This window comes from Anser cygnoides, chromosome 1 (genome assembly GCF_040182565.1).
Source record: "Anser cygnoides isolate HZ-2024a breed goose chromosome 1, Taihu_goose_T2T_genome, whole genome shotgun sequence".
Classification (NCBI taxonomy): Eukaryota; Metazoa; Chordata; class Aves; order Anseriformes; family Anatidae; genus Anser; species Anser cygnoides.
The window spans coordinates 183,048,482-183,075,229 of record NC_089873.1 but is presented as its reverse complement, the minus strand read 5'-3'; the positions used below and the strand labels follow the sequence as shown (position 1 = coordinate 183,075,229).

General features: G+C 37.2%; 1 protein-coding gene across 5 annotated transcripts in view; it reads right to left on the bottom strand.

Moving 5' to 3' along the window:
- FNDC3A (fibronectin type III domain containing 3A) overlaps positions 1–26,748 on the bottom strand; it is a 118,983-nt gene that overhangs the window by 9,139 nt on the left and 83,096 nt on the right. For all 5 annotated transcript variants that reach the window (XM_066988933.1, XM_066988936.1, XM_013179603.3 and 2 more), the window contains 17 exons: positions 25,492–25,649; positions 24,152–24,211; positions 22,284–22,422; positions 21,623–21,676; positions 20,886–21,010; positions 16,730–16,904; positions 15,962–16,048; positions 13,074–13,212; positions 11,411–11,479; positions 9,963–10,081; positions 8,225–8,330; positions 7,962–8,137; positions 6,776–6,889; positions 4,200–4,349; positions 3,821–4,104; positions 1,641–1,850; positions 554–720 (listed from right to left, as the gene is read on the bottom strand). In XM_066988933.1, coding sequence (XP_066845034.1) covers positions 554–720; positions 1,641–1,850; positions 3,821–4,104; positions 4,200–4,349; positions 6,776–6,889; positions 7,962–8,137; positions 8,225–8,330; positions 9,963–10,081; positions 11,411–11,479; positions 13,074–13,212; positions 15,962–16,048; positions 16,730–16,904; positions 20,886–21,010; positions 21,623–21,676; positions 22,284–22,422; positions 24,152–24,211; positions 25,492–25,649 — 2,332 coding nt within the window. The remainder of the gene's footprint in view (positions 1–553; positions 721–1,640; positions 1,851–3,820; positions 4,105–4,199; positions 4,350–6,775; positions 6,890–7,961; positions 8,138–8,224; positions 8,331–9,962; positions 10,082–11,410; positions 11,480–13,073; positions 13,213–15,961; positions 16,049–16,729; positions 16,905–20,885; positions 21,011–21,622; positions 21,677–22,283; positions 22,423–24,151; positions 24,212–25,491; positions 25,650–26,748) is intronic.

Below are 26,748 nucleotides of genomic sequence, written 5' to 3'. Positions count from 1 at the left end.
AACATCACATTATCATGATTCGTATAAAAAAAGTGCTGTTTTTTGTCTTAGAGAAGCAAGAGATTCATATTCAAATGTATTTTTTCAATGTTTTCTGGAACAAACGATACATTGGTCTCTTGCTAGTTTAAGTAACCTCTGACAAAAAGCAAGTAAAATTTGCTCACCGCAAATGTGTATCTCATGCAAGAAAATGAGCTGCTATGCTTAAAATTATTCTAAATGTGTCAGAGAGAATTTTGACCTCAAATTACTCCAACGGCCTGGTCACTCTCTCCTGGTAAGCAAGGATTCTAAGTATAAACCGTCTTATGTCAAAGTACGTATAAATCCCAAGTCCCTCATTTCTGGAGCTAATATTTTAGGCTTTAGGCAATTACATTAAAGGTACATCATCTTACAGTCTCTACCCGCACTGTGGAAACAGCTTAGCATTCTACAGGTAACATAATACCACCACCAAATGTCCATCTTTCTAATTCCCACCCCACTCCACCCACCTTCAAAATAAAACCGAAAACACTGCAAAAACCAAAAGAAACCACACCTTTACCTTTCAAGGCAGCTGGAACAGATTTGGGAGTAGTGAAAACATATTCTTGAGAAAGGGGACCTTCACCAGCTTCATTACATGCCTGAATACAAAATTTGTATGACGTTGACTCACTGAGTCTTTGTACTTTGTATGTATGACATGGTCCTCTGTATAAGGATACAAACCTGAAAATGGAAAGGGTGGCTTATAACAAATACAGAAAAGGACTTCTGAAGTAGCCAGATTATTGTCTTGTCTTGTAATTTATGTCCATCATTTCCCAGAACCTAATGAGAACCCCCAAAATATTTCAGACTTCAACAGTATTCTGTGATTCTGACACTATAAAACAATGAGCTCATTTTCCAGCGTTAGGCTTTTGTTTCTCATGACTGCAATAAAATCTCTTTTTACCACAAAGTACTACAGACTGCCTGTTGGCAAAAATGATCCTAAGCACTTTCAGGCACCCTTCTGTGCTTGAAATGAGAAAGGACATAGTTCTCTCCCTTCCAATGAACTGCGTGTACTACTTTCCTTCTGCCATCTACTCCCCCAACATCCTTAGCTTTTCAAAATTAGGCAGACTAGATTTTAGCTATTTACTCTTTAGCAACTTTCCCTTACTACACTTAAATGGTCACGGGTCCAACCATCTCAGCTTACATCCTGATTTAACATGAGAGAAAGGATCCCTTAAAATAATAATTTGTACTACATGATGGCTTTATTTTCTACTAGAAATAACTGCATGTAAAGACAGCAGAGAAAGAATTCACTCTTTCCAATATCAAATATATAAAATTCACAAGACAGATTAGATTAAATACTATGACAAAATACTTAACAAAATTTAAGAGAAGAGTGTGCTGCTATGAAACATTTCATTAAACTCTTCATACTGAACTGTAAACAAAAAGCTATGAAGTTTTTAATCTTGTACTTTGCAGCACAGAACAGTAGAGCCCTTCTGCCTTGCCACATGAGAACAGCTCTTACCTCTATTTAAAATTAAGCAAAGCATATGGAATTTTGCCCTGTAATACAATTTCCAAGCACCAGATGACAATAATACTGAGCAGGTTAAGGTGACGCCAAAACCAACCTTCCATTCTTATCCTCCATTTGAAGGTGGTACTGAATGGAGTCAGTTAATGCTTTTGCAGTTCCCTCTCCCCACTTCAGCTTGAGAGTCTGAGAACTGTATGCAGCACACTCCAGGCGAGGTGGATCCGGGGGAAGAGGCTTTGTTTTCAGTTTAATGGTGTGGCTGAAAGGACCTGCTCCAAGACTGTTTAGGGCTTGAATTCGTATTCTAGTATTCAAAGAGAAAGAGAATAAATTAACTAGAAATTAGATCTTAGAAAGTAATTGGTTATTTCCACCATTCGCATTCAGGAGAGAATAATGGCACTGTACAGACGTTACTTTCTATGATGAAGAATTTTCTCAATATTATGCTCTGAAAAGCTCATGAATATGCAGGAGTGTCATTCTACTTGCCACATTTTAAGGAGCTGGATTGATTCAAAATAAAATATATTAGCATATTTGCATCATCCACGTTAGGGCAAAGATACAAAAGCTCTATCGGCTACTTCAATAACGGTCCATCTTCCTGATCCTGCAGCAAAGCCTTGTTACCAAAATTTTTGATTGCTAAGAGCTACCAGCTTTGTACTTCTCACCCTGGAGAGATGAGGGGAAGAAAAGAAAACCCACCCCCAAAATATGCAGATCCATAGCTTTGGCTATTATATCAGGTGAGTTTCAGGATGGCTACAGGAAAATGTTCAGGGCTTTTTAGAACAGAGCAGATTCATGTGAAAATAAAGGGATGGTGGGTGTACAGCTACCTCTCTTACAAAATGCTGTTTTCACTGGTAACATACCTCCAGGTGTCTGCAAACACATGCCACTTTGGGTCTGCTTGGAAATGGAGAGGGGTAATGAGAAGTTGAAGGACACATGGCTGAGGGGTTTGTATACCTTGAGATTCGGGGATAATTTTTACTTTTTTTGGGTACTCAATGGAAAACAATGCTACTCTACAGATCTCACAGGTAGCCATAGATAGTAAAGTGTGTCAAATCTCATTTTTCGAAGACTAAGGTTTGCATGTCTAAAATAGTATCTAGGTAACTGGGAAAAGGTAATCACAGTAATTCTATTCTGAAACAATCAGCCACACAATTTCAAAACACTGGGACAGAAATGTGTGTGTACGTTTGTGGATAAGTATTTCTCCTTCAGTATAGTAATATTTAACATTATATTAATTTATTATAGCCCGGAACCAAGGTTAATATCTGCAATTTTTTATTTGCACAAAGAGATGACAGTCCAAGATGTATTCTGTAAAAGCACTTTTATGGGTAGAAGCACAGAAGTACCTCAGCAGTGGAAACTTCTCATTTTTCAGTTTATTGACACTGAGAGCAACAGCTCTTCAATTTGCCAGCATTATTGCTAAGTAATTATGAGGCACACAAAACATTTTAGTCTTTCAATCAGCATTAAAAAGAAGTAAAAAATCTTTAACATTAAGGATTCATAAAATTACATACCCAGATGATACCCTCATCATACTGAAATCAGTGTGAGCTTCAATTCTGACTTCAGTAAGACTGACTTTAAGTTTTAACACAGAGGATGCGTGTTTCTAACAGGAATGTAGCATCCCTTCAGTCAGAATTATGGATTTCTACATTAATATTTTTCAGTATCTCTTACGTCAAACGTATGGGATGATTTTGGTAACTGAAATTCTTCAATTAGATTTAAAATTGATTGATAGATTTTCAAACCAATGTTCTTTATGCTGACTGCCACTCAAATACATGGTATTTCTGCAGAAATGACATTGCAAGATATGATGAGCTGTTATTAGATCAGACAATCCAGTCAACAAAGACTGCACATGGTCCTTCCTTGGATGGGTTTTTTACAAACAGATTAGAAACCATCTATCTATAAAGGAACCTGTCCAAAAATGGTTATGAATCTGAACCTGTAACCTGAATTCAATTAAGCTGATGCATTAACAGATGCAACAAATCTACCACAATAACCAAATTAAAATAAAACATTCTTGAAAGAAAATAAAAACAACATAGCTCATCTTTTTATGAAAGTCATCATTACAAAGCTTCTTTTTGCTCTATGGTTAGGTACTAATGCTTCTCTGAGAGTAATGTGGACAATGAAAAACTATATGGGAAACAAACATAAGAATCTGCTCTTGTGGGAGAAACAGCAGGCTTCAAGTAGCTTTGCACAACATACCTGTAGGTTGTATCTGGCTGTAAGCCGTCTATAAAATAGCTCAGAACCTTCCCAACAGTTATTGGTTGCTTATCTCCAAAGTCTATGCTGTAGCCAGTGATTTCAGATCCATGGTCGCAAGGTTTCTCCCAGCTTATAGCAAGGCATGTGGAAGGATGATAGTGTGGACTTTCCACTTCGTCTTCACTTAGTCCCCGAAGACAAGTCACAACTGCAGGTACAGATGCTGGAGTCATACATGCCACTACTTCACTGAAAGGGCCTGCACCCGCAACATTCACTGCCTGCAAATGCAAAGTAGGCCATGTTTTTACAGCAGGGGTGATCTCTGCTTCCACATTTCACTAACAAGAGTTTTACGTTAGTTTTACATTTTTACCTGAACCCTGCAATAGTATATAGTGGCAGGCGAAAGTCCTTTCATTTCACAGTTGAGCCCAGGCCCACAATAAGAGATCTGCATGCATCCTTCCACACCGCCCCATTCCAGTCGGTATTCTGTTACATCAGCTCCGTTACTCACTGGAACCTTTAAAATGGACAAAAAAAGCTAGAAGTTAAATTCACCACACCTGTATTATTTTTTCTATAAATCAACAGGACTGTAGGTAAAGCTTTTGTTTTGTTTTTTAAACAACAGCGAGGCAGAAAGGGCTAAACTTCACAGGAATGCTACCATCTGATTTCCTTCCTCATTTTTAATTTAATACGATACAAATAAATCAGACCACATTACCAGCCTTGAGTTATCTATACTTTAAAAACACTATTTATTACTGCTGACTAACGTACACAAAGTAATTGTGATTTTAGTTGCGTTAATACAGACATAATCTAGCATGCAGCATTTAGCTTAGAAACCTAAACAGCTGACGGCACGAGATGGTGGTCTTGAGAGGGTACAGTTCAAATCACGTGTACCAGACATGTCACATTACGACATGAGATTACAGGAAGATATCAGTAGTCAATGAAGTAATAAGGAAAAAACAGCCAAAAAACACCCCCATATTAACAAAAAAATTCTTAGATCATGAAGAAAACTGGAAGAAAATGCTGTTGCTGTTTTGGGCTAACTATTCCAAGACAGCCATCTCACTGAGGTACAAGATGAGGAGTAAGTGCTCCAAAGCATGTCTTTTGCTTTCCCCTTCCTTTGAAAGAGGAATATTCCCTACTTTCAGCATTGGGCTAGTTGAAAATAATTGACTGAATATAAACAGCATTTCAAAGGATAACATTTGACGTGACTGACAGAGACTCCCCCTCCGTTCTCTAATTCACAATGAGAAGTGTTCGGTCAGAGATCTGATGCAGCTGTAGAGAGCTGTGCAATATGACAGTGAAGATGGAGACATTTCTCAATGTTACCACTATTGCTGTTGTAGCTGTAGTGGAGTTCACCGTAACAGAAATCAAAGAATTGAAGCCAACAAGTTCAGAGATGACAATAAACTGGGTGGGAAATGTTTGATATGCTGAAAGGTACAGCTATCAGAGCAATTTCAGCAAGCAGGATCTGATACAAACCTCACAAAGTTCAACGAATGCAAAGGCAAATTCATAGTCCTGGACCTGAGACAGAACTATACTGAGGATGTCCTGGTATGCAAGCTGAATGTGAGTCAGCAATGTGTGCCTGATGAAGGCTAACTACATACTGGCTGTATTAGCAGAAGAGCAGCAAGAAAGCTAAAAGGAGTAATGATTTCCCTTTGCTCAGCACCTCTGGGGCTACATCTCCAGTACTGTGTCCTATCTTGGGCTCCCCAACACAAGACAGACTTTGACATACTAGAAAAAGCCCAGTGGAGGGCCACCATAAGGGGAGTGCGAAAAAGATAAGGTTTATTTATATTAAGATGATTAGGCTAAGGGAAGATCTTACTGTTAAGATCTTACTTAAATTACTTACTGGGAGGATACAAAGAAGATGCTGCCAAATACTTCTTAAAGGTGTAAAGTAACAGGACAACAGGCAACAGTCACATCTTGCACTAAAGCATATTTTGACTGGACATAAAAAAAAAAAATCTACAGCAGAATAGTCAACCCAGAGACAGTTTTGTGAGGCTGCAGAATCTTCTTCCTTGGAGATATGCAAAACGTGACTGGACAAGGCTCTGAGAAACCTGAGCTAAATTTGAAGTTCTCTCTGTTTTGAAAAGAGGGTTGAATCAAATGACATCCAGAGGTCCAGTCCTACATTAATTATTCTGCAATTCTATAAAGTCAACATCTAAAATTGGTCAAATTAATCTTACCTGAACATTTCTTCAAAAGGGTTTGCCTTGTAGACAATTAAGGAAAGCCCAGCAGGGCTTTGAGACGCCCAGTAGGAAGCATGAGCAATAGTTCAGTAGTTTAATCTTTTTTTTTTTTTCAGTACAGTTCTGTAACTCAGGTGATTGACTCCGTCTCAAGCCATTGAAAAGCTGAGTTTAAACAGTATTCCCAGATAGAATCCTCCTTTTTACAAGCTTAATTTTTTATCTATAGCATTTTTTTTAATCAGCCATCTAAATACTATGGGTTTATAGGAAGTCTGTGAGGCTTTTGCTACATTACTACTGATGCAATTATATAAAATTAAATCAGCTTATAAAAACAACGTATGTACAATAATCCATGGATGTATTCGCTCTGAGGAAACATAACTACATTAAAGAAAAAAAATTAAGAAGAGCCTGCATCACTCAGAAATGTAGTGCAGCAGTTGTAGCAAAACTCTTAAACAAAAGAATAAAGTAAGATCTCAAGAATCCACAGACCGCTGTTTTACAACTATTGTATAATGATACGATGAATTACTTTAAAGTTTTACCTACCAAGTACTGCATAATCAGGTAAGCATATTTAAAAATGTGACTGAAATAGTCTTAAGCTTTTGAAGTTGGACTTAAAAATGTAGAGGAGAATCCTGTTAACACAGTATGTATAACATTGCATTCTTACCTCCCAAGACACCTGGGCACATGCAGCAGATCTGCATGCCACTTGTGGGGGCTTGCACTGATCTGGTGGTCCAGGCGCTGTAAGAATTTCACATTTTTCCGAGTAAGGTCCAAACTATTAAAAAGAGAGTTGATATAACTAACTGGAAATAATATTACTGCTTTTTAAATAACAGTTTTCCATAGCACAAGCATGTAACAGCAGCCTGAAACTCTGTATTACTTGATTATAAAATAAATCTTTGTGGACTGTGGATTTATTTCAGTATCTGACTACGCTCCAGAATAGCTGCAATGCTTGTTTCTATAGCAAATGCAATCAGAATAAATTTAGCACTTCAAACTCTCAGGCGAAAGGATTCAGAAGCATTTTCCCCTTCTTTTGAAGTTATATATTTGCTACACCACCATAGCAGAACACTATTTGTAACTGCCTATTTGTATTTATGTAAAAGAAAAAAAAAAAGGATTCCAAAAATGCTCTATCTATAAACTGCTCTTTGGGGGATTTAAAAATTAGGTCAGTGCTTTAAAGCCTTAAGCTGCAGACCTCTCCACAATGTCAACTGGTGATGATAGTTTTTATGAAGCAAATGTTATCAAACAAATGCAAGCTGCTTTGCATTGTTTTTAAATCAGGATTTTGGACACATTATGAAATAAAGCTTGTGCTACAGCAACAATTGATTTAAACACAAGAGATATTTTCTCTCTCAACAGAAGAAAATATCCTTCTATCTGAGAAAACACATACTCAAAAGTTAAACATTGAAAAAAACAAACAGAAAATGCCAATTATGTTCTAGAACATGAACAGAGATACAAAAATAAAGAACAATCCATTTACGGAGATGCATATAGAAAACAGTTTACTACCTTACTTCACATGAGAACATTCAAGTTGCAACGATGCTTTGATAAAGTACTTAGCATTTCCTAACCTTTTCACAATGCTATAATTCAGGTATAAGACATAATTAGCTGTTTTCTCTTCCCGACATCTAAGAATCCCTTTGTTATAAACTGATGTTTAACTGTTTCCACCCAGCAATAAGCTCTGTGAACCAAATTAATCTACATTAGGAAATCCTCATTTTAAAATCTCTTCTAAAATGCTTCTTTTAAAAAAGATGTTCAACATCAATTGCACTTTCTGCAACTAATTTCATTTCAGACTACCTCCTTACCCCAGCCTTGTTAGCTGCTCGCAGTCTGAAGTTGTACATCCTCCCTGGAAGAAGGCTGCCTACTGTGCATTCAACATCAGAGCCTTGGTAAACCTCTCTGTGTTCATCAGTTTCTGTCTGAAACATTTCCAGACCATAACAGGTAATGGGTGAACCACCATCTACCTGAGGTGGTCCTAAAAATAAGAAAGAAAAACTTGTTTAATTTTAACACACAACACATCTTGATCCCTTACACTCAGGAACAGTTGTAATTGAATTACCCCAGCGCAGCTGAATTTCTCTTGCTCTTGGTCTACCCTGTAGCCTTGGAGGCTGGCATGGACCTGGAACGACTGCTGGTGTCTGCACCAGTAAAGAATCAGATGCCTACAAAGGAAAAGGGAGATTAATGAAGTCACCTAGGCCAAAACAAGCACTAGCAATTATTGTAACTTTTTATTTGTTACACATGTTACATATATGTTACATACATGTTGCATATCCTCGAATCAGAAATAGGACCTTCCATTTCTTGAACTGTATCCTCAAATACATGAAGATGCTTAACTGACCTGCTATGTGTTTATTGTAATATTTACATAAAACATTCTGCAGTGATCACACAATAGGCAAAATTAACCTTTGCCTTTGTGTATTTCTACACATGAAAAGGGCTAAATTAGAAAAAAGTTATGTATAAACTCAAACCTATTACAGAAGCCTGAAATATGAATTGTTTAGGGTTAACTCATTTTCTTTTCCATTAAACTGTAGTTCAATGGTTTCTAAAACCTTACTCTAAGGGTTGTATACTTCTTCCTGTGCAAGAACCTGTCAGAAAGCAAAGTAGGCAGAAATGACAATCAGATGACGTAAAATATAATTAAGATTTCAACTTTTTCAATTACTTAGTAATATGTACTGTGCAAGTGTGCACAAAAGTACATAGCAACATGCAACAGATAGCATTGTCTGTTTTGGATACAGACAGAAATGAATCAGACCTGATCACAGGTTATTAGCTTCAGTGTGACACAGAACAAATATGCCTGTTTCTTGACTGAAGCTGATAAGCCTTTCAGTTTACAACATGGATGCATCTCAGAGTCTCATCTCACAACTGCTGTGTACATGTGTTCCAGTAAGAGTAGACTGGAAAATCTGCTGCTTTTCAGTTCCTTTGAAATGTATTATTGCACTGAGCAACAGATGCTAGATAAAAAGCAGAATGTTTCTCATGAGGCATATAACCATGGCAAGCTGCAGAAAAGGCTTCATTACAGCTTTATTTACTATTCTTCTGCTGAATTCTGACACCTTCAAAAAGCATTAGAACTTCCTGAAAGTTACCATCTCCTTGGTACCCAAATAATACTTATTCTAAACTAATGTGGGGAAAGAGGTTGGCTCACTGAAAGTCTCCAAGGACAAATGTGCACTTGTGGCTAGGTAACTGAGAGGTATACTGCCTTCCTCCTTCCCCTGTACAAAAAAAAAGCAAGCTGAGCTACGGCAAGAGGGAAAGCATCACAGCTGTGCCAGCACTGAAGGAATGTGGATTTTTTCTTAAGACTAGGTGGCTATGGACAAGGATATCTTTACAGGAGACTTCTATACGGATGAAGAACACACGAATTTCTTATAGTCTGACTAAGCTGCTTAGTTTACTACACTGATCACGTTAAAAACATTAAATTTACACTGCTGTCTTAAGCTAGGCCTTGAGAAAAGACATTTTTATCAACATGTTGCACAGGAAAAGACAAAGAATCTGTTTCAGTAAATAAGAAAAATCACTTGAAGCAAAATATAGCATCAGAAAAGAATTTTCGTATTTATTTCTGTAAGAAGTAGGCAGAAATTTGAACCACTGCACATCAATACTGGGAGTTCTTTGAGGTTCTAAATGGCTATATTGCTAGGCCATTCTGTACAATTACTGCTCTAACAATATTTATTAACTGTTGGATCTGATTTTCGTAAAGAATTGCATTTAAGAAAAATGTTAGCTAATATTACCGTGCTCTGTCCTCCTTCCCCAATGCAATATACTCGTAAGCGATAGGAACAACCAGGATTTAATCGGTCACACAAATGTTCCCTAGCAGCTCCGCTGTATATCGTGTCCCACTTGTTTCCTGAAAGATAAGAGTAAACGTGCAATGAACCAACGTGTAATTTGCCACACTTCAGTAGCAGCCACAGCAGGTATCCTAGCTCCACCAAGTGTGTGTTTGTCAGAAAAAATTAAAGGATTGCTTTGTGTTTCCTTGAAAAAGATCAAATTATTTTGCAGATGCTTTCCTATGCAAATTTGTGTAGATCTGCTAAGTAGAGTCTCTTCCTTATTTGGTATTCACACTAAATATGAGATAATTTACTTTTAATAAGGTTATTATTACTGGGCCAGCAAGCACATTTAAATAGCATAACCAAATAAAACTGTAAAGACAGAAAAGCAAAAATTCCCACAGAAAAGAAACTTTCAATTACATCCTGTCTATTCATTTTGCACATTGTCAATACTGCTTACAACTGATAACGCTTGTTCCTGTATTTTGGAACGGCCCAGCACCATCTGGAACACTGATTTCATTCTTTGCTTTTCAGTTCAATTCCTAAATGAGAAATTCTTCAGCACTTTCTTTCTCTCAAGAGATGAAGCTGGGAAGCTGGGGTCTTTAAATCAAATCTCCAACAATTTAATACATCACAGAATTTAGAGGGCTACAAATGTAACTTAGTGCACAGCTCATTTTATCTGCATGAAAGGCTCAGGTAAGCTCATTCCAACAGTGACTTAATGTGGACATGCTGTAGGCAAACTAAGTATTGAAAAAAACATGAGTGATACCTTTGGCAGGACTACAGCTACAATTTGGGGACAATGCACTCTTAACCTGACACAGCAAGAGAGGTATGAACTTTCATGCTCAGACTGTGCTGCTGAGTACAAGTAAGGTTACCTAACAGGTTTAGATTTTCAGATAATTTAGCTGGATAGCTCTATGCCCAATTTAGAAAATTTGTTAATTTCCCCTCTGTATGAAAGGACAGAAAAGCAAGCAGCAGAAATGCTTATTCCAGCTCCAGCACTATTCTCATTTAGTAGCAGTAAATGGAACATTAATGTTTCATTCATCTCACACATCCAACAGAGCTAAGTAGCCCTTTCTTGCCCTTACGTATCTGGAACACGTCACTTGACTTCCAAAACAGAACACACCTATGTGATAGGTTAAGCACAGAGCATCTCTTTTGCCACAGCTTTATGGTATCTTCTTTCTAATACAGAGAAACAGAATTTCCTGGATGTGGGTTTCAACATCCTTATTTTTTAAAATTACAGTTTCTTGCAATAACATTCCCCATCATAATACATATCTTACTCTTCCCACAATTTATAACTGAGGTGTCCACACAAAAAAGATCACAGCTGAATGCCAACATATACTCCTAATACTTACCATTTAAGCCTTCAGACATCTCCACAACGTAGGTATTTATTGCTGCTCCTCCATTGTCTTTTGGCGGATCTATCAAAAATAACAATATTCCAACAAAACAAGGTAAATCAAATTATTTTGTAGCTTTTGGGGAGAATTAGAAAAAGGTAAAATTGACAGCCAACTGGAAACGAGTGCTCTTTTAGACAGTTAGCCATAGCATCCTGCATCCTAGTTCAGACAGCTGCAAATCATTCAAATCCTCCACTATCCAAAGCTGCCAGATCACAACCCTACTATAGTCTACAGATGATGTGTGATGAGGGAATCAGGCACTTGGGAGATGCCACAGCAAACATTTCGGTTAGTCTGAAGGCAGCCTGATTATGGTTTCAAAAACACAGATCCTAATGGCCCTGCAATTTGGACTGCAGATAGGAAAGTTCTATACTGAACACTTAATCTTGTAAATTTTCAGTTTAGCAGTAGAAATTGATTTCACTGTCCTCCTTGGTACGATATTGAAGGACATGACAGGAAACTATAGAACTATCTTTGACACATAATTCTACAGCTCTTCCTCAGAGCTGACTTAGAGAAGAGCAAAATGAAAATAATGTGGAAAAACAAAATTTTTGACAAATATAAAGGCAGCTTTACATTTAAACACAGAAGAGCACTGCTGCATAATGTGTGTGCTTGATGAAATGTTGTTGGCCCTTAGACAAGTGTTACATATCACATCACACCTGCCAAATAAAATGAGACTTGTTATATGGCACACAGCACTTTTTTGGATGGCAGGTAGCAGTCAACTTACCCCAAATGAAAAACATTTTTTTTCACATAATTATCACTCATGAAAAAAAAAGGAATATAATATTTCATAATAATGACTATTACAAGTTCTATATATAAATAGGCATTTTAGACAGCTTTCTATTTACAAATCATATTATTTATAATACTTCATACATTATATGTTATCCATAATGGAACAAATTTCACACCTGAAATTTTCACCCTGATATAGCAAAGCACTCTGGAAAGATGCAAGACTGAATTTGCTGTGTACTGTTCTACAAGTAGCTTTCACATTATTACTGTGAAAGAACACAATATTAAAACACACTATTATACAGAACTAGGTAAGAAGTTTAATTACTGTGACAGTAAGTAAAACCTTCACCCATGTGGTTTACTGCTAAAGTATATCACAGTACTGCTTCTCCTTCTCCTATTTCACAGCATAAGGGTAAAAAAAAAAACATAAGCTTAAGGAAGTTTCTCAAGATCCCTAACGAATAAAAGTATTTATCTATCAAAAGTAAACACTTTGAAGAGAGAAGTTAAACTTGGACCTTTTCGTTTGATAACAAAAATAAAATAAAATTCATGGCATCTGCTTTTTGTGCCAGAGTAACATTAACTTCTTAGTACACAAATTAACACTACAATATTTTAACAACTGTAGTCCTCTTCTGTAACAGTCCCTATTACAATTCATATATTATTCTTCCCACATAATTACACTATTACACTGCCACCCTAGGTATTTTGGATCAGCATTTTTCCGTGATGGCTCAGCTGACTGAAGTATATCAAAGTAAAATCTGGCCTTTTACATATGAACATAAATAAAAAACAGAGGACAAACTCTAAAAAGAGCTGACAATGTTCTTACCCCAGACTATTTTAAAACTCTGTGCATGAATTTTTCCTTTCACTGATGGTTTTGAAGGTACCCCAGGCTTGTCTGGGCAAGTAGCATAGTCTACTGTCTCACTTGGACTGCTTTTCCCTTCTGAATTATAGGCAATGACCTGTAAATACATAAAAATTATAATAAACACAGAACAAATGTAATGGCTAGAGGTATGCTGTTCAGTGTAACAGTAAGAGCAAATTAATTTATATGTATGTGTACACAAATAGCTAGGCAATAAACCACCAGGAGAAATAAATCTATTATGCACCTTCATTTTATAAAGTTTCTGGTAGTCTCATAGTTACTCAATGCTGAAATTAAAAACACCTGTGAATTGCAAGAAGAAAATACATTATTAAAAAAAACCAAACAACTAAACTAATAATTGTGAAGATGGAAGAAAAAAAATTGCACAACCTTTGATATCCTCCACATTTCAAATGTTGGTACATAAAGTTAGGCTTCTACTTAGGGCACATAAGACCAGCCTGACTGTAAAAGGTAATCAGGACACGCAGCCCTCTGTGACACTAATGGAATCTGTGGGTGCTCAATATAGCACAAAACACTTCATTCCAAAGTGAAGGACTTGAGAACCTTTTTTTTTTTTTTTTTAAACAGCCCAAGATACTCAGAAACTAGCTATGTTTAAGAACTACTCCTTTTTATTGTGCTGGACCTTTGGATCCTGGTGAGAGCAGTAGCAAAGGCAAATTGTTTCATGGGCTGCATCAGCAAGAATTTAGCCAGTGGAAGGAGGGGTGTGATTTTGCCACTTTACTCAGCACTTTTCAGGCTAAACCTGGAACACTGTGCCTAGTTTTGGTCCTCCCTGTTTGAGATGTTGAGAAACTGGAAAGAGCACAGAAGAGGGGCAAGCATGATGATTACAGGGTTGGAGAACCTGATGTAAGAGGAAAAGGCTGAAGAATTTGGGTTTACTTCGCCTAGAAAATAGAAGTTTCAGTGTGGTGGATCTAATCACAGCCCAATATTTAAAAGGTAGTTAAAGAAAATATGAAAATACTCGTTTTGCAAGGATATGTGATGACAGGACAAAAGACCACGGGCACAAGTGTGTCAGGGAAAATTCCATCTAAATATAAAAAAATAAATTAATCACCATGAGAACAGGCTGTCCAGCAAAGCAGTGGAATTTCCCTTGCTGGAAATACTGAAGTCTCAGCTCAACAGGGCTAGTATAGGGTTGAATAGCCAGATCTAAGGCTCTGCTCTCTAGACAAATTTGGTCCAGGTGATCTCCAAAAGTCCCTTCCAACCTAGACTTTTTTTCTTTGACTCTAGGAAAAGAAATTGCTGCTGTTCTTTACATTGTAGTTGCGCAGTTAGTTTATTGTGTATCCCCATTTGTTACGAGCAAAAACCTAAGCAACCTAAAAATTATTTTTACTTTTATATTTATTTAAAAATTGAATAGAATTCAAATGGTAGGAGTAATGTCAGTACAGTTTGAGAAGAGGAAATGTGAGCTAACATGCTTCTCAGACATTCTCCTGATACGGTTTACAAGATTAACAATCATCTCTGGTTGTTTTTGTGCCCTTACAAATGAAGTTAAAAAGGCAGTTGGCATTTACGTATTATAATAAGGTTTCCAATGGTTACAAAGTTTCTTTCAAAAGCCTTAAGGAATATTACTACTAATTAAGTCTTTCTCCTGTATAATAAAAATTAAAGACCTGATTAACACAGAATTTGTTTCTCCTTTATGCCCTATGAATGAGTGAACAGAGACTTCTGTTTACAGTTTTGTTAAGAAAAATACAGTATAAACATTCATATTTTATTTTAATGACAAACTTTGGATGCAAAAGTTAACTGAGCATTTACCAGTGATGTATATTATTAACATGTAGGATTACTTCCAAAGGAAAACTATCATCAAGTCCTGCAAGAGCAAGTTCCAAAGTATTTAGCTGATTTTTATTTGCAATACATATGTAGCCATAACAGTCCTAGCTTGGTGCCGTCCTGAGCATACACTGCATGTTTCAAATTACGTAAGTTATCAATAAAATCCAAATACTCTAAGATTAACGCCTATTGGAACTTTTTCTGCTTCTGAAAAAAAACAGTCATTCAGAAGTGCAAAATATTTGTTATCCTTTCAAAAGGAGCACGTGTATGTTTTAGCGTTAACTCAAAACAAACCAACCACCCCTGATCTGCTACCTTTCGTACTGCAAAGAGACACTGTTCTTAAGCAGCTCCCAATTCTTCCTTATGAAATAGTATTTTAGGTGCATGCAAGACAACAGCTATAGACATATTTTTTCTTATAGACTGGAAATGAGATCATTCTGACTCTGCTTCATACCTTGGGACACCCATTAGCTTTATTGCAAAAGCCATGCTACTGTTAAAGAGTGACTGGATCCTGAGCTAGTAAGTTCAGACCCTCAAGATGTATAAGAATGGGTTCAGCACCACTGTAATATGACTTTTTTTTTTTAACTAACTTGGGTTCAGTGCTATGCTAGCATTGATAAACTTTTTTTGATCAAAGTTGCTCTTTATCCCAACACTTTGAGATGTGTTTAGTGTCTATACGCAACAAAAAAGCCAAATAAAAAAACAACTGTTAATAACATTGACTTATGTTAATTACACATTTCAAGATAGCTGCAACTGTTACGCCCTTTCAGAGGTCCCTACTCCTTCTACAGAGATGACTTAGGAAGCAGGCTTTGAACTCTTAGCTTTAAGAGATTGAAATTTTAAGAGAGACTGGCATCAAATTTCGTTTTCCTTTAAATAAGTCAGTAAATCAAATTTCAAGGTACTCTGGTACAAACAACCACCGACCAACCAACCCCCCAAACCAACTACGTGAAAAATCTTACCCTAAATTTGTATTTTGTACTGCGCCTCAAATTCTTCACCGTGTAGGTAAGATCTTCACCATCGTATTTTGGCTTGAAACCATATCCCTGCAAAATTAAACAGGATTACTTGTAACATTGTATTTGTCAACTAGATTCTGTAACATCATTCAATATAAATAAATTACTGTGTTTCAGACTATAATTGTTATGGCTCTCTGACAAAGTAATTAAATGTAACTTCATTGTGTAAACACAGGATATTTTATTTCTACCATGTGAGTCCTAATGGAAGCCAAGTATAAAAATAAGGTGGTGGTGATGAGGGCGAGTGAGGAAATGAATTAACCACTCTCCAGTTCTGAAGAGGAGAAAAAACAGCAAAGAAAAATATATAGTGCCATGAGGTATTATACCTAACACTTTGAAGGGGTAAAACAAAGGTGCTTATGCTGAAATAACATATAGGGGGGCCACACTTCATGATGCAATTACTTTGATCCACTCTTGTGAGGCTTTAATTCACATGCAGAGTCACAAAGTTAAAAGTAGTCTAGACATCTTTGTGGGATTAGAGCTTAATCATACCAATAACTATTACCGTTGCAATAGAAAGGAGAAAGTTATGTGGCTTGGTCACTGCAATGACAAGTCTTTGGTTTTCTTTCAGAAAATACAGTTCCTTGTAGGACATTCTAGCAAAAGTAATCCCTGTTACACTTAAGTACAGCAACATATCAAACATATTATAGTCTCTTTTCTTATTGAGAGTACGTATTCTAAACTTACTGAGTTCTCATCCTCCATCTCTAGTATATATGAGATTCCTTCATCTGATGGTGTTCCTGAGGGTTTTGTCCACTGTAGGGATAACCAAGTAACTCCAGCATTAATCAGCAAAGGACTTGCTGGTGTGGTTGGGGCAGTGCCTGAGGTATGATACAGGACTTCTTCACTAAAACCACTGTACGTAAAAACAAACGGTATGTAAACTAACCAGACACAATAATTGACATCTAGAAAAACATCATTCTTACTAAACACAGCTATGACAATTTCTTGAGTATGTGCACAACTGGAAATTCCAAGCAGATGACTTAACTTGCCCACGAATGTGTCAGTTATAAGCCATGTGAACAAGGTTAACATTCATAATTGAGAGATTCCTGTGTAGGACATAATTACAATGTTTTGCTAATTAAATTTGTTTTGATTTTTCATATTAAGTCATTATTCTAAATCAGTAGAGCTCTATGTGCAGCAATATACTCATACCTATTCAAAATCAAAACATGAAGACGTGAAAGCGTATGTGGGAAGATCCCAAAATACACTTTGCTTCCCAGGCAGCAATCTATGCAAATTGTTATGTGCTTCAGGTATGCTCTGAAGTACCAGTTTCTATAGTGATTCAGAAAATAACAGAATAATAGACTTACTCAATATTAAGTTAATTCGATATTAAGTTATTAAGTTACTTTAAGAGTTGGCAATACGAAAGTCCTATCACAGAACAAATGCAGTAGACTACACTGGTCTCTGAACTTTCAACCTTATCAGATGACTCTTAGATAAGCCTCCAAGTGATAAACCTTCTGTAACAAGTTACAGAAAAAGATCTACTGAGAAACAGAGGGATGCAAAAGTCAGTAAATGGGTACAACGCACAGATGGTGTGACATGTATCCATCTAGACTCTAAAAAACCGTTCTCAGCTGGCATTTATTTAGAAATTTGCTGCTTCTACCTCAGATCTGAAGAAACGCAGGCTTGAGAGCTTGTCTAATATTTTTTTTAAACTGTATGAAACTAATGTCAAAGACAAAACTTTAATCTAAAAGCTAGACATCATCTAAGTGAGCACCAGGAAGTCTTGAAAACAAAAATCCTCAAGTGTCTTGAACAACAGAACCAGTCAAATATCTTGTGTGTCCAAATCTGACTTCCCTGAAAAATCGCAGCGTGAAGATACCTTGACATCCCTTTCTCTCTTACCCATTTCTCCTGTGAAGCAGGAAATGGAAAAGCGCAAAGCAAAAGAAAACTTAGAATTTGAAGGGAATAATACTACTTCTTCTTGCCAAAAGCCACAAGCGAGAAAATCTCTGAAATTAAGATGGTACGGTACATATGCTGTACATACTTAAAAAAAAGTTCCAGCGTTACAGTTAGGCTAAGAAAGCAGCAAGAGAAGCTAGACATACTAAACCAGCCTCTACTCACAACCAACTATTAAAGCAGTCAACTCACATGCAGATGCAAGGGAAGGGGGTGGGGGGAAGAACACCTTGAAAAGCCTTAATCTCTTTACTTGATAGAATTACTGCAAAACACATTGAAATCAACTAAAAGAGCTCCAGTAATTCTCAAATTTGAACCTCTCTTAACATTTCACTTAGGATACTATAATCTACTATAATACAACAATACTATACCTTTTAAATAGATTTTATTTTTCCAGATTTGTTTAGCCACAGTTTCATGTTTGGTTAGAACCAAATTTAAAAATACGAGCAACTCAAAGAGAGAATATCCATTCTTGCTGGTAAAATCATTTAGAGAAAAATCAGTCTGCAGATACATAAGGTTCTCAACATATTTCATAAGGAATAAATTGTCACCCTACCCTAGTAAATATTATTTCAAGAGACTTAAGAAATACCATAAAGCCAACATAATGCATTGTTATAAGGCTATGAAATACAGATTTAAAAATCTATTCAGCTTAATTAGTTTAAAAAGGGTACTTAACTGATGACTGTCTTCCACCAGCTTACACCACAGAGGTGTGTAATATGTGTGGATACTCCTAGAGGGTACATTTACACTCAGAAGTAACCAGGGAACAGGAAGAGAACTTGAACACTGGACCCTGCTTAACTGTCAGCTCACTCCCTGTCTGCTTTTGTCAACAGTTCCAATTACATCTCAAGACAAGTCCAGGAGTAACTCAGAGAACGGTTCATTCCAGAAACATCTTCCAGAAGGCAGCAACATAAGAAAGACTGTGCTGGAGCACTCTGAAAGTCAGCCTAGCCCACTACAGTGTCCTCAGCCAGTGACCCAAAGCAGGAGCCTACGGGAAGACACAGAGAACAGGTACTACACGCAACACATTCCCTGGGTGCTCTCCAAAGCCTCCCGACACGTCTCAGAGACCTCCTGAGCCAGATGTAGTTTTCATGTACTTAGCCTGCAGAAGACTTCCTCTATCCAGCATGAATTACATCCTCAGGTCTGGCTCCCTATTTTTAAACTGTCCTTCAACACTGTCGAGGCAGGCATTGTTCCATCAAACACTCCTTTGTGCCAACTGAAGGACAGACAACATGCATTTCATGCTATAAAAGCACCACTCCAGTGAGCCGCAGCACAGTGCTCAAAATATCTCAAACACAAACAAGCGCAAAATAGCAATTTTATGCTTGTGGCTAGAGAAGCCTTGATTTTATGCCACATGGGACCTAAATGTCCAAGTACTACTACATAGTGTGGACACAGGCAGTCTACTCAAGAGGTATTGAGCCCTAGCAGTGAGAATATTAGCCAGCTTTCTTGCTTCACCCAAAGACCAAGAAGCACTCCCAAGAGATAATGTATCCAGTGGTGTAAGCCCAACCTGAGAAACTATTCCTTTTGTCTTGGTTTTTGAGTTCTTATATCTTCTACTGATGACATGCCATTCATTCACAACATAAAAACAAAGTTTGGTGCTTTATAACTCCTGAAAAATAGCACTTCTAAACTTCTAAAAATAATGACCACATATCCTAAGCATTTATAATAAGCTCTAGAAGCTCAAAAAAAAATCAATGGTATTGTAATGTCATATTTTGTCCATTTCCCATGGTAACATCAGACTAGTAGACACCTCAGGTAAAGGGACATATATAGAAAATGGGACATGGCAGAGAACACAATGTAGATATACCTACAGGATGCAGAGTGGGTTCTGCTGGGCTTACCTCCTGCTCCAGCAGAGTTACCACCATGTCTTTATACTGTCATTACTACAACTCTAAATTTAAGGAGGGCTAATCAAGCTCTAGTAAACTGCTAAACCAGCTTCAAGAACTACCTTACATCTGGCACCATGTCAGACCTCACTGGCACCCAGAGCAGCAGACAGCATGGTAAAAGTTACCCTCTGTCCAAACAACATCAGCACACCTGCAGCATTTAACAAACCATTCAATTCTGGCCCATTGGCAGGGTTGCTTCTCTTTCAGCACGACCCTCAGCATTTTAGCAGAAGTGCTTATTACATCAGACACAAAAGCCACAATTCTATTGACCCCGTGAGTCTGTGCAACGTAGCGCTTCGCCAAAAATTCCATTACAAGTCAGAGCAGAAGGAAGCAAGCACAAGGTAGCAACCTTCAGTGGAGGTCAGCACGAGGCTACAAAGGCTGAAGCTGAAAACCAGCACAGCCTGAGCTGGGTTCACGTGAGAGCAGCTGGGCTGCCTGTGCCATGCTCGCGCTCCCCCTTTAGGTACATCGGGGCATCGTGTACACAGGTTAGAGCAGGCTGTTTGAGAAATTAGGCTAAACCCGGCAGAAACAGCTGTGCTATCTGCAGGTGACAGCTGCTCATAAGAGGGGCTGAGATGTGTAGCATTTATATGCTAAGTATGTACACATGTAGTGGCTGTAGCCATAATAATGCCTGAACAAAACTGATTGTGCCAGGACTCATTGAATAGCTGAGGTTAGAAAGGATCTCTGGAGGTGCCCTTGTCCAGCCTCCCTCGCTGAAGCAGGGTCAAGTGATTTGCGATGCAAATATAATCTGCAATATGAATAATCCAATCACATGCGGTAAATTAACTATGTAAATGAACAGAAGTCTTATTTCTTTAAATGCCATCATATGCTTTTCCTAAGCAAGCACACATATGCATGCAAATGCATACCATAGTTATGGATACAACAGTGATATTTACCTCATCCCCATGTCATTTTTGGCTGCTAGCCTAAAGGTGTACCCCATTGCTGGTGATAGTTTAGTAATTCTATACTGCTTCTGTTGGCCATAATAACACTGGCAAAACTCTCCATTTCCTTTTCCCTAAAAAGGAATAAATTAATCACATTATTCACCCTATTAAATATGTGCCCATCAATTAAAGTAACACACAAATGCGAAGCAAACTCATTTTTGAAGTGTAACATAACTCAAGAAACCCTCCCGTAGTGAGGTTTTACATAAAACATACACGTATTGAATTAGAGGCTTTTAAAATTCCTTTCCATTTCGCATCTCCAAAGGGCTAGAAAGAAAAAAACAGTACAGTTTCTACAGTTCTGCCATTTCTCTCTTGGAATAGCTGTCTGGCTAGGACTGGAATAAGTTTATGGGAACTCTGCTGGCGCATCCCTTTTATACAAAATAAAGGCTTTTATAGGAAAATGATCTTATCTCATTGCTCTTGAGAGAAGTATTGGTGAAAAAGCCACTATTAAGGGTGGCAGAATCAGGTAACTAAGAAATATTTGATACATTATACACCCTAAGAAAAAATTAGGGCGATAATCATGTTTTTACACTTACTTTCAGAAATTATGTATTTGTCACATACCTCTCTCTATACAAGGCAAAATTTTGATACAACTCAATGTGCATAGTCACATACAACTACTTTTGAAAACCACAAAATGAAAAATAGAATAACTTGCTTACTTCATCCCATTCTAAAAGGTAACTGTGGATTTTAGAACCATTATCGCATGATGCCTGCAACAAGAAAAAGGGAAATTAGAGCTCTAACTAGACACAAGATTGCTCAAGGAAAGATGCGTGCATGGATCAAATCATGACAAGACCAGTGGATGGCAAATGATGCTGCCCTTATATGACTGTTTCACTTGCCAAGACAGTGCTATTTCTGTTTCTATCTAGTGAATGCTTCTATTTTATTTTTTTTTTCATTTAGACCTTGAGAAAGCATTCTGGCAGCAATGTAAAATACTACAGAATTTTTCTAAGCAGTTAGATTGCAGGTCTGTTCAAATCTCAGTCTTTCCAGACCACTTAATTTGCTTTGCACAAATAAGCCTATGTTCAATAAGAGAGAAAGAAATTGGTTCTACAGTACAGGAGGGGACCAGAACTCAAACCAGTGTCTCTGTTCAAGTTCATTAACTTTATTTACAAAGGCTCCTGGCTTTTCTGGGAATCTTCTTCTCTTCGCTGAAGTCCACATTTAATCCAATATACATACTTCAGTCACGGAAGTGTGGTTGAAACTACTGTTTGACAAAACTTCTGTTTCAATGAACTGGCATTTATTCACAAATCTGAAACTGCTAAAGAGCTTTAAAGATTTTAAAGTAATTCTTACCTTCCACTGCAGAGTAAGAGAATTTTTGGTCCGATTAGTTATCCTGGGCAGATTTGGAGTATCAGGCTCACAACTCATTGTGGTAAAACTCTCTGCTTCTGAAGGACTCCCCCTTACACAATTGCATTCCACTTGGACTCTAGAACGGAAAACAGTCAGTAACATTTTGATTCAAAATCTATGTATACAATTTCCAAAGAAAACCGAGTATTCAGAATTAAGTTACTGCCTTGCTATCTCTTTATTAATATATTACTGTTACAAATACATAGCTGGTGAAAGCTTCTTGGTCAACGGAAGCAATGCAAAAGTAGAGTCCTTTACTTTGGATGTACATCATTACCATCAGTCAGCTTTATTCTCACAATTACATTTGAAATACGTCCATTCTTTGCTGTGCTTTGGTTGGGAAATAATGATAACATCTTGCAGGCTCATTATTTGTTGTAGATGTGTAAGTTGATAATACAAATAATTCTTCTGCAAGTGCTTTCTTGAGAAATGCACAATGAAGCTGTTAATGTATTTTCTGAGAATCTTTTGCAATCCTTCAACAGCTTGCTGAGTCTGTTCACCCTGTTCACCTTTTAGAAAGGCTGTGCACTAGCTCTCCATGTACTTCAGAAGAATGAATTGTTTCTTCTGTCTCAAAGAGAAATGGTTTGCTTTTCTCATAGCTTTTCTCCAAAACAAAATAAAAGATTATTTTCTGGCCTCCTCTGCCCTCCTCCCTCCTCCCAGCTGTGTAGCCATGTCTCCCTCTTGGGTGAACGCATATATTACTTTCTTCTTACTTAGTTTCTTCTGATTTATCTGTTCCTTTGAAAGAGAGAAAAAAACAATCCACAGAACACCCTTTTCTCTGATCACTGGTTGCAGAAGGCCTTACATACTGGTTGCATGAACAGTCATAGGAAAACTGGCATTGTAGATTCCATGAACAGGGATAGCAAAACATTTGAACAGTGACTAGTGCTGCATACAGTTGTTTGTCCTTGCATATAGTTGCAAATACATAATTTGTCAGTTTTATCTTCGGAATTTAGCCTTTCTTGTCTTCCTTTTGGGCAATAGTTAGACTGGCAGAATTCTGTTTAATTCCTAGCTCAGGAAGAGCTTATATGGCTAAGTCATCTACTCACATGCTTCCTCTAAAAAGACCAGAAATAAGTAAAAAAGAATCTGAACATAGCCTGGTAGAAAACAACTTATACATGGCAAAAAGACCTAGGCTCTGACCTCTATGCTCCACATATTTTCAACTTAAAACATCATTGGATAAAGTTCATAAACACTATTAAAATAAGAACAAAATCACAGGGAAACACTTGCATATGAAAGAGTTTCAAGTCAATTCAACTCTTTCAAGAGTCTTCAAAAGCTTGAACAGTGGAATTAAACTGAGCTTGGGACATATTTAACAATGTATAGGGGGGTCAGATTCACTGGTCTGCTGGAGCAAAGTGAAAGCAGTGTGAAGTGGCCAGTAGAAAGTTCTTGTGCAAGGTACCTCCTTCTTCTATTTGTGAGAAAATGGCATAAAGGAAGCATCATCTGTGCCTGGCTCAAAGAAAAGAAAATGGTCACTGTGTTGGCATGTAAAGTAAAGACCAAGTAAACAAGCAAAGACCACAGAAGTTGGGTGAGGCAGCAACAATCTCTTATGTTTTTCAAAATGGATTGTGTGGTCAAATAAGCCAACAACATTGACTTGAGAATGGCAATATTTCAACTATCATTGTGACTTAAAGGAGGATTTCAAGGGGTAAAGACAGTTTCTGAAGAATTCTGCAATCAAATATATAGACAGAATGAAACTTCGAAAACACTCCCAGTGAATTTAGTGAACAGAAAAGGAAGATACTCACTTTGCATGGTAGTCAGTTGCTGGCCTGAGATCATTTACAGTAACTTTGTTTTCTTCTCCACTGGAAAGAGAGATGATTTTGTTAAAGAGATTGTTTCAGAATCACATACTTTATAAAAAGGCACACATTTAACCTCTCCACCTAACACTCCTTGTAAGAAACATCTGTTAATAGTTTGCTTCTGTTGCTAAGTATGCTAAAATGCAGATGCTTTTATCTTTGAATTTTATGGGCTTCCCTCATTTGGTTTCTGTTGTTTTGCCTCTTTTGTTTTTGAAGAAAAATTATCTTCTTTACTCAGTAACATCAGCTGCACATATTGGAGAACATGCATGTGTATGCATGTACATTATTTCAAAAAAAAAAGTACTGAATTACTGGATCCTGTAGAAGCATGAATATTTATAAGTCTTCAGCCTTATAAAAATGATTATCTAAAACCATAAACGACTGCATATACCTACTTTTTAGAGCCTAGTAAGCAGAAAAAGCACCTAAGTGACACCTATTACTCTGCTTTTAGTGAACCAGCTTATGTTAGAAAAGTTCTTTTCCTCAAACTTTTAGCCTAGTAAGCAGAAAAGACACCTAAGTGACACCTATTACTCTGGTGTTAGTGAATCAGCTTATGTTAGAAAAGCTCTTTTCCTCTAGCTCTAGGACAGGGATATCCAACTTGTGATTCATGAACTGCTCCAAGTAATTTCCAAGAAATCCATGGAAGGAGACTAACAAATGCTAGCTAAACACTAGAAGATTTATATTTATTAGAGAGCTCTGTAATTTTAATGGTAAATTTTACTGTTAAATGTAAAATACTGCTAAAGTTGCAAAAAAAAATGGTTAAAACCATTGTGTTAGGAATTAAACAGTTTGAAAGTTTAGCTTGTTTTGATGCTGCTCAAGTTGTGTTCTGTGGAAATCTGTTTCATATTGTACCACTGCCTCTTGCCAAGAGCATTTCCAGAGAAGAGAAGAATACCCTTACTGGGAGGAGCAGCATGTGCTGAAGTAAATAAATACATGCACAATTTGTATTTGTTGCTACTTGTACACATCTTACTTCGTGAGAACCCATAATTTCTAGTGCAGCTGACTGAAGTACAGCTAAGTGGTATTAAAGCATACTTCCACAAACATCTAAACATATTCTAACTGTTGGTATAGACCTCAGTAATAAAACAGAACCATTTCTACTGAAAAAGTAACCTGTTTCAGAAAGAGAAGTTGCACAAAATTGCTAATTATTTCAATCTCCAAACACTGGGCAGATTTTTATGAGATTTTTAGCCACACAATTAAATGCAGCACTGAATAAATAAAAGAAAACGAACACCTACATATATACAGTTTTGTATTTTCCATCTTTTCCAGTATTTGAAATCATCACTTCGTAAGTATAAACCTCTGGTATGTTATTCTTGTCAGTGTCTTCTCCGACATCGCTGGATGGAGGTGACCACATAAGCAGTGCTGTTCTTGCCTGAATGTCTGATACCTGTAGAAATGTAACTTTTGAGACTTGTGCCCATTTAAATGCAAATATAAACACTGCTTTGCCACATAGGGCCAAATAAAAGAGAAGAAAATCACACACCATTAACAGCTCAGAGTATTTATACTTATATATGATCTACTCATTAGCTTTCACAGATGAAATCAAGCTGGAAATGAACATCATAAGACAGCTGCTATCCTAGGGCACAGGGCTGACTGCAAAGAAACTTCTAAGCAACGAATGCCACCTAGTGGGCTAGAAAGGTTAGGCACTGGAACAGGCTGCCTAGAGAAGTGGCAGTCACCATCCCTGCAGGTATTTAAGAGAGGTGCTGAGGAACATGGTTTAGTGGTGGACTTGGTATTGCTAGGTGGTGGTCGGACTTGATGATCTAATGAGTCTTTTCCAACCTAAATGATTTTATAATCTATGAAACATGAGATGATGGCATGTATATATTGTGAAATCAGTTATTTCACTTAATGATAAGATTTCAGGTGTTTTTTTTGCTGTCTTTTTGTTGCTGTTGCTTAAATATTTTGACATGACCAGCACTGTGATTTTAATACCTTCATGCTGACACAGTTTTCATATGACATATATAAAAGCTCAAGAATTTCTCCAAAATGATGGGCGTTACTGTAACAGGTAAACTCTCAACAACTTTCTCATTAGATTAGAATTTCTTTGGTCAACTACCCCAGCAAATATTTATTGATCATGATATGAATAGGGATAATCTTGTACTCTTTTAGTAAAGGGAATACTAGAATGTATCTCATAATGTGCACTGAGTTTGGGTGCTCACACAGAAGGCAGGCTCACTAAATGCATATATGTATTTCAACTTCCCAAAGAATTCCTGTGCCAATGCCTGCACAGCCCACCCTTTGCAGAAAGGCCTGCATCAGAACAGCTGGTGTGATAGAAAGGAATACACAGGTTGTAGGGAACACCACAGTTACACAGACATGCAATTAGGGTCACCCCGTACTCCTGGAAGAACACATGCTGCAAGGGGCTGGGGAATGCTCTTAATTCTATAGGTGACTGCATGGGTATGTGCATGAGATTACAATTTCTTAGGATTTTTTACTGA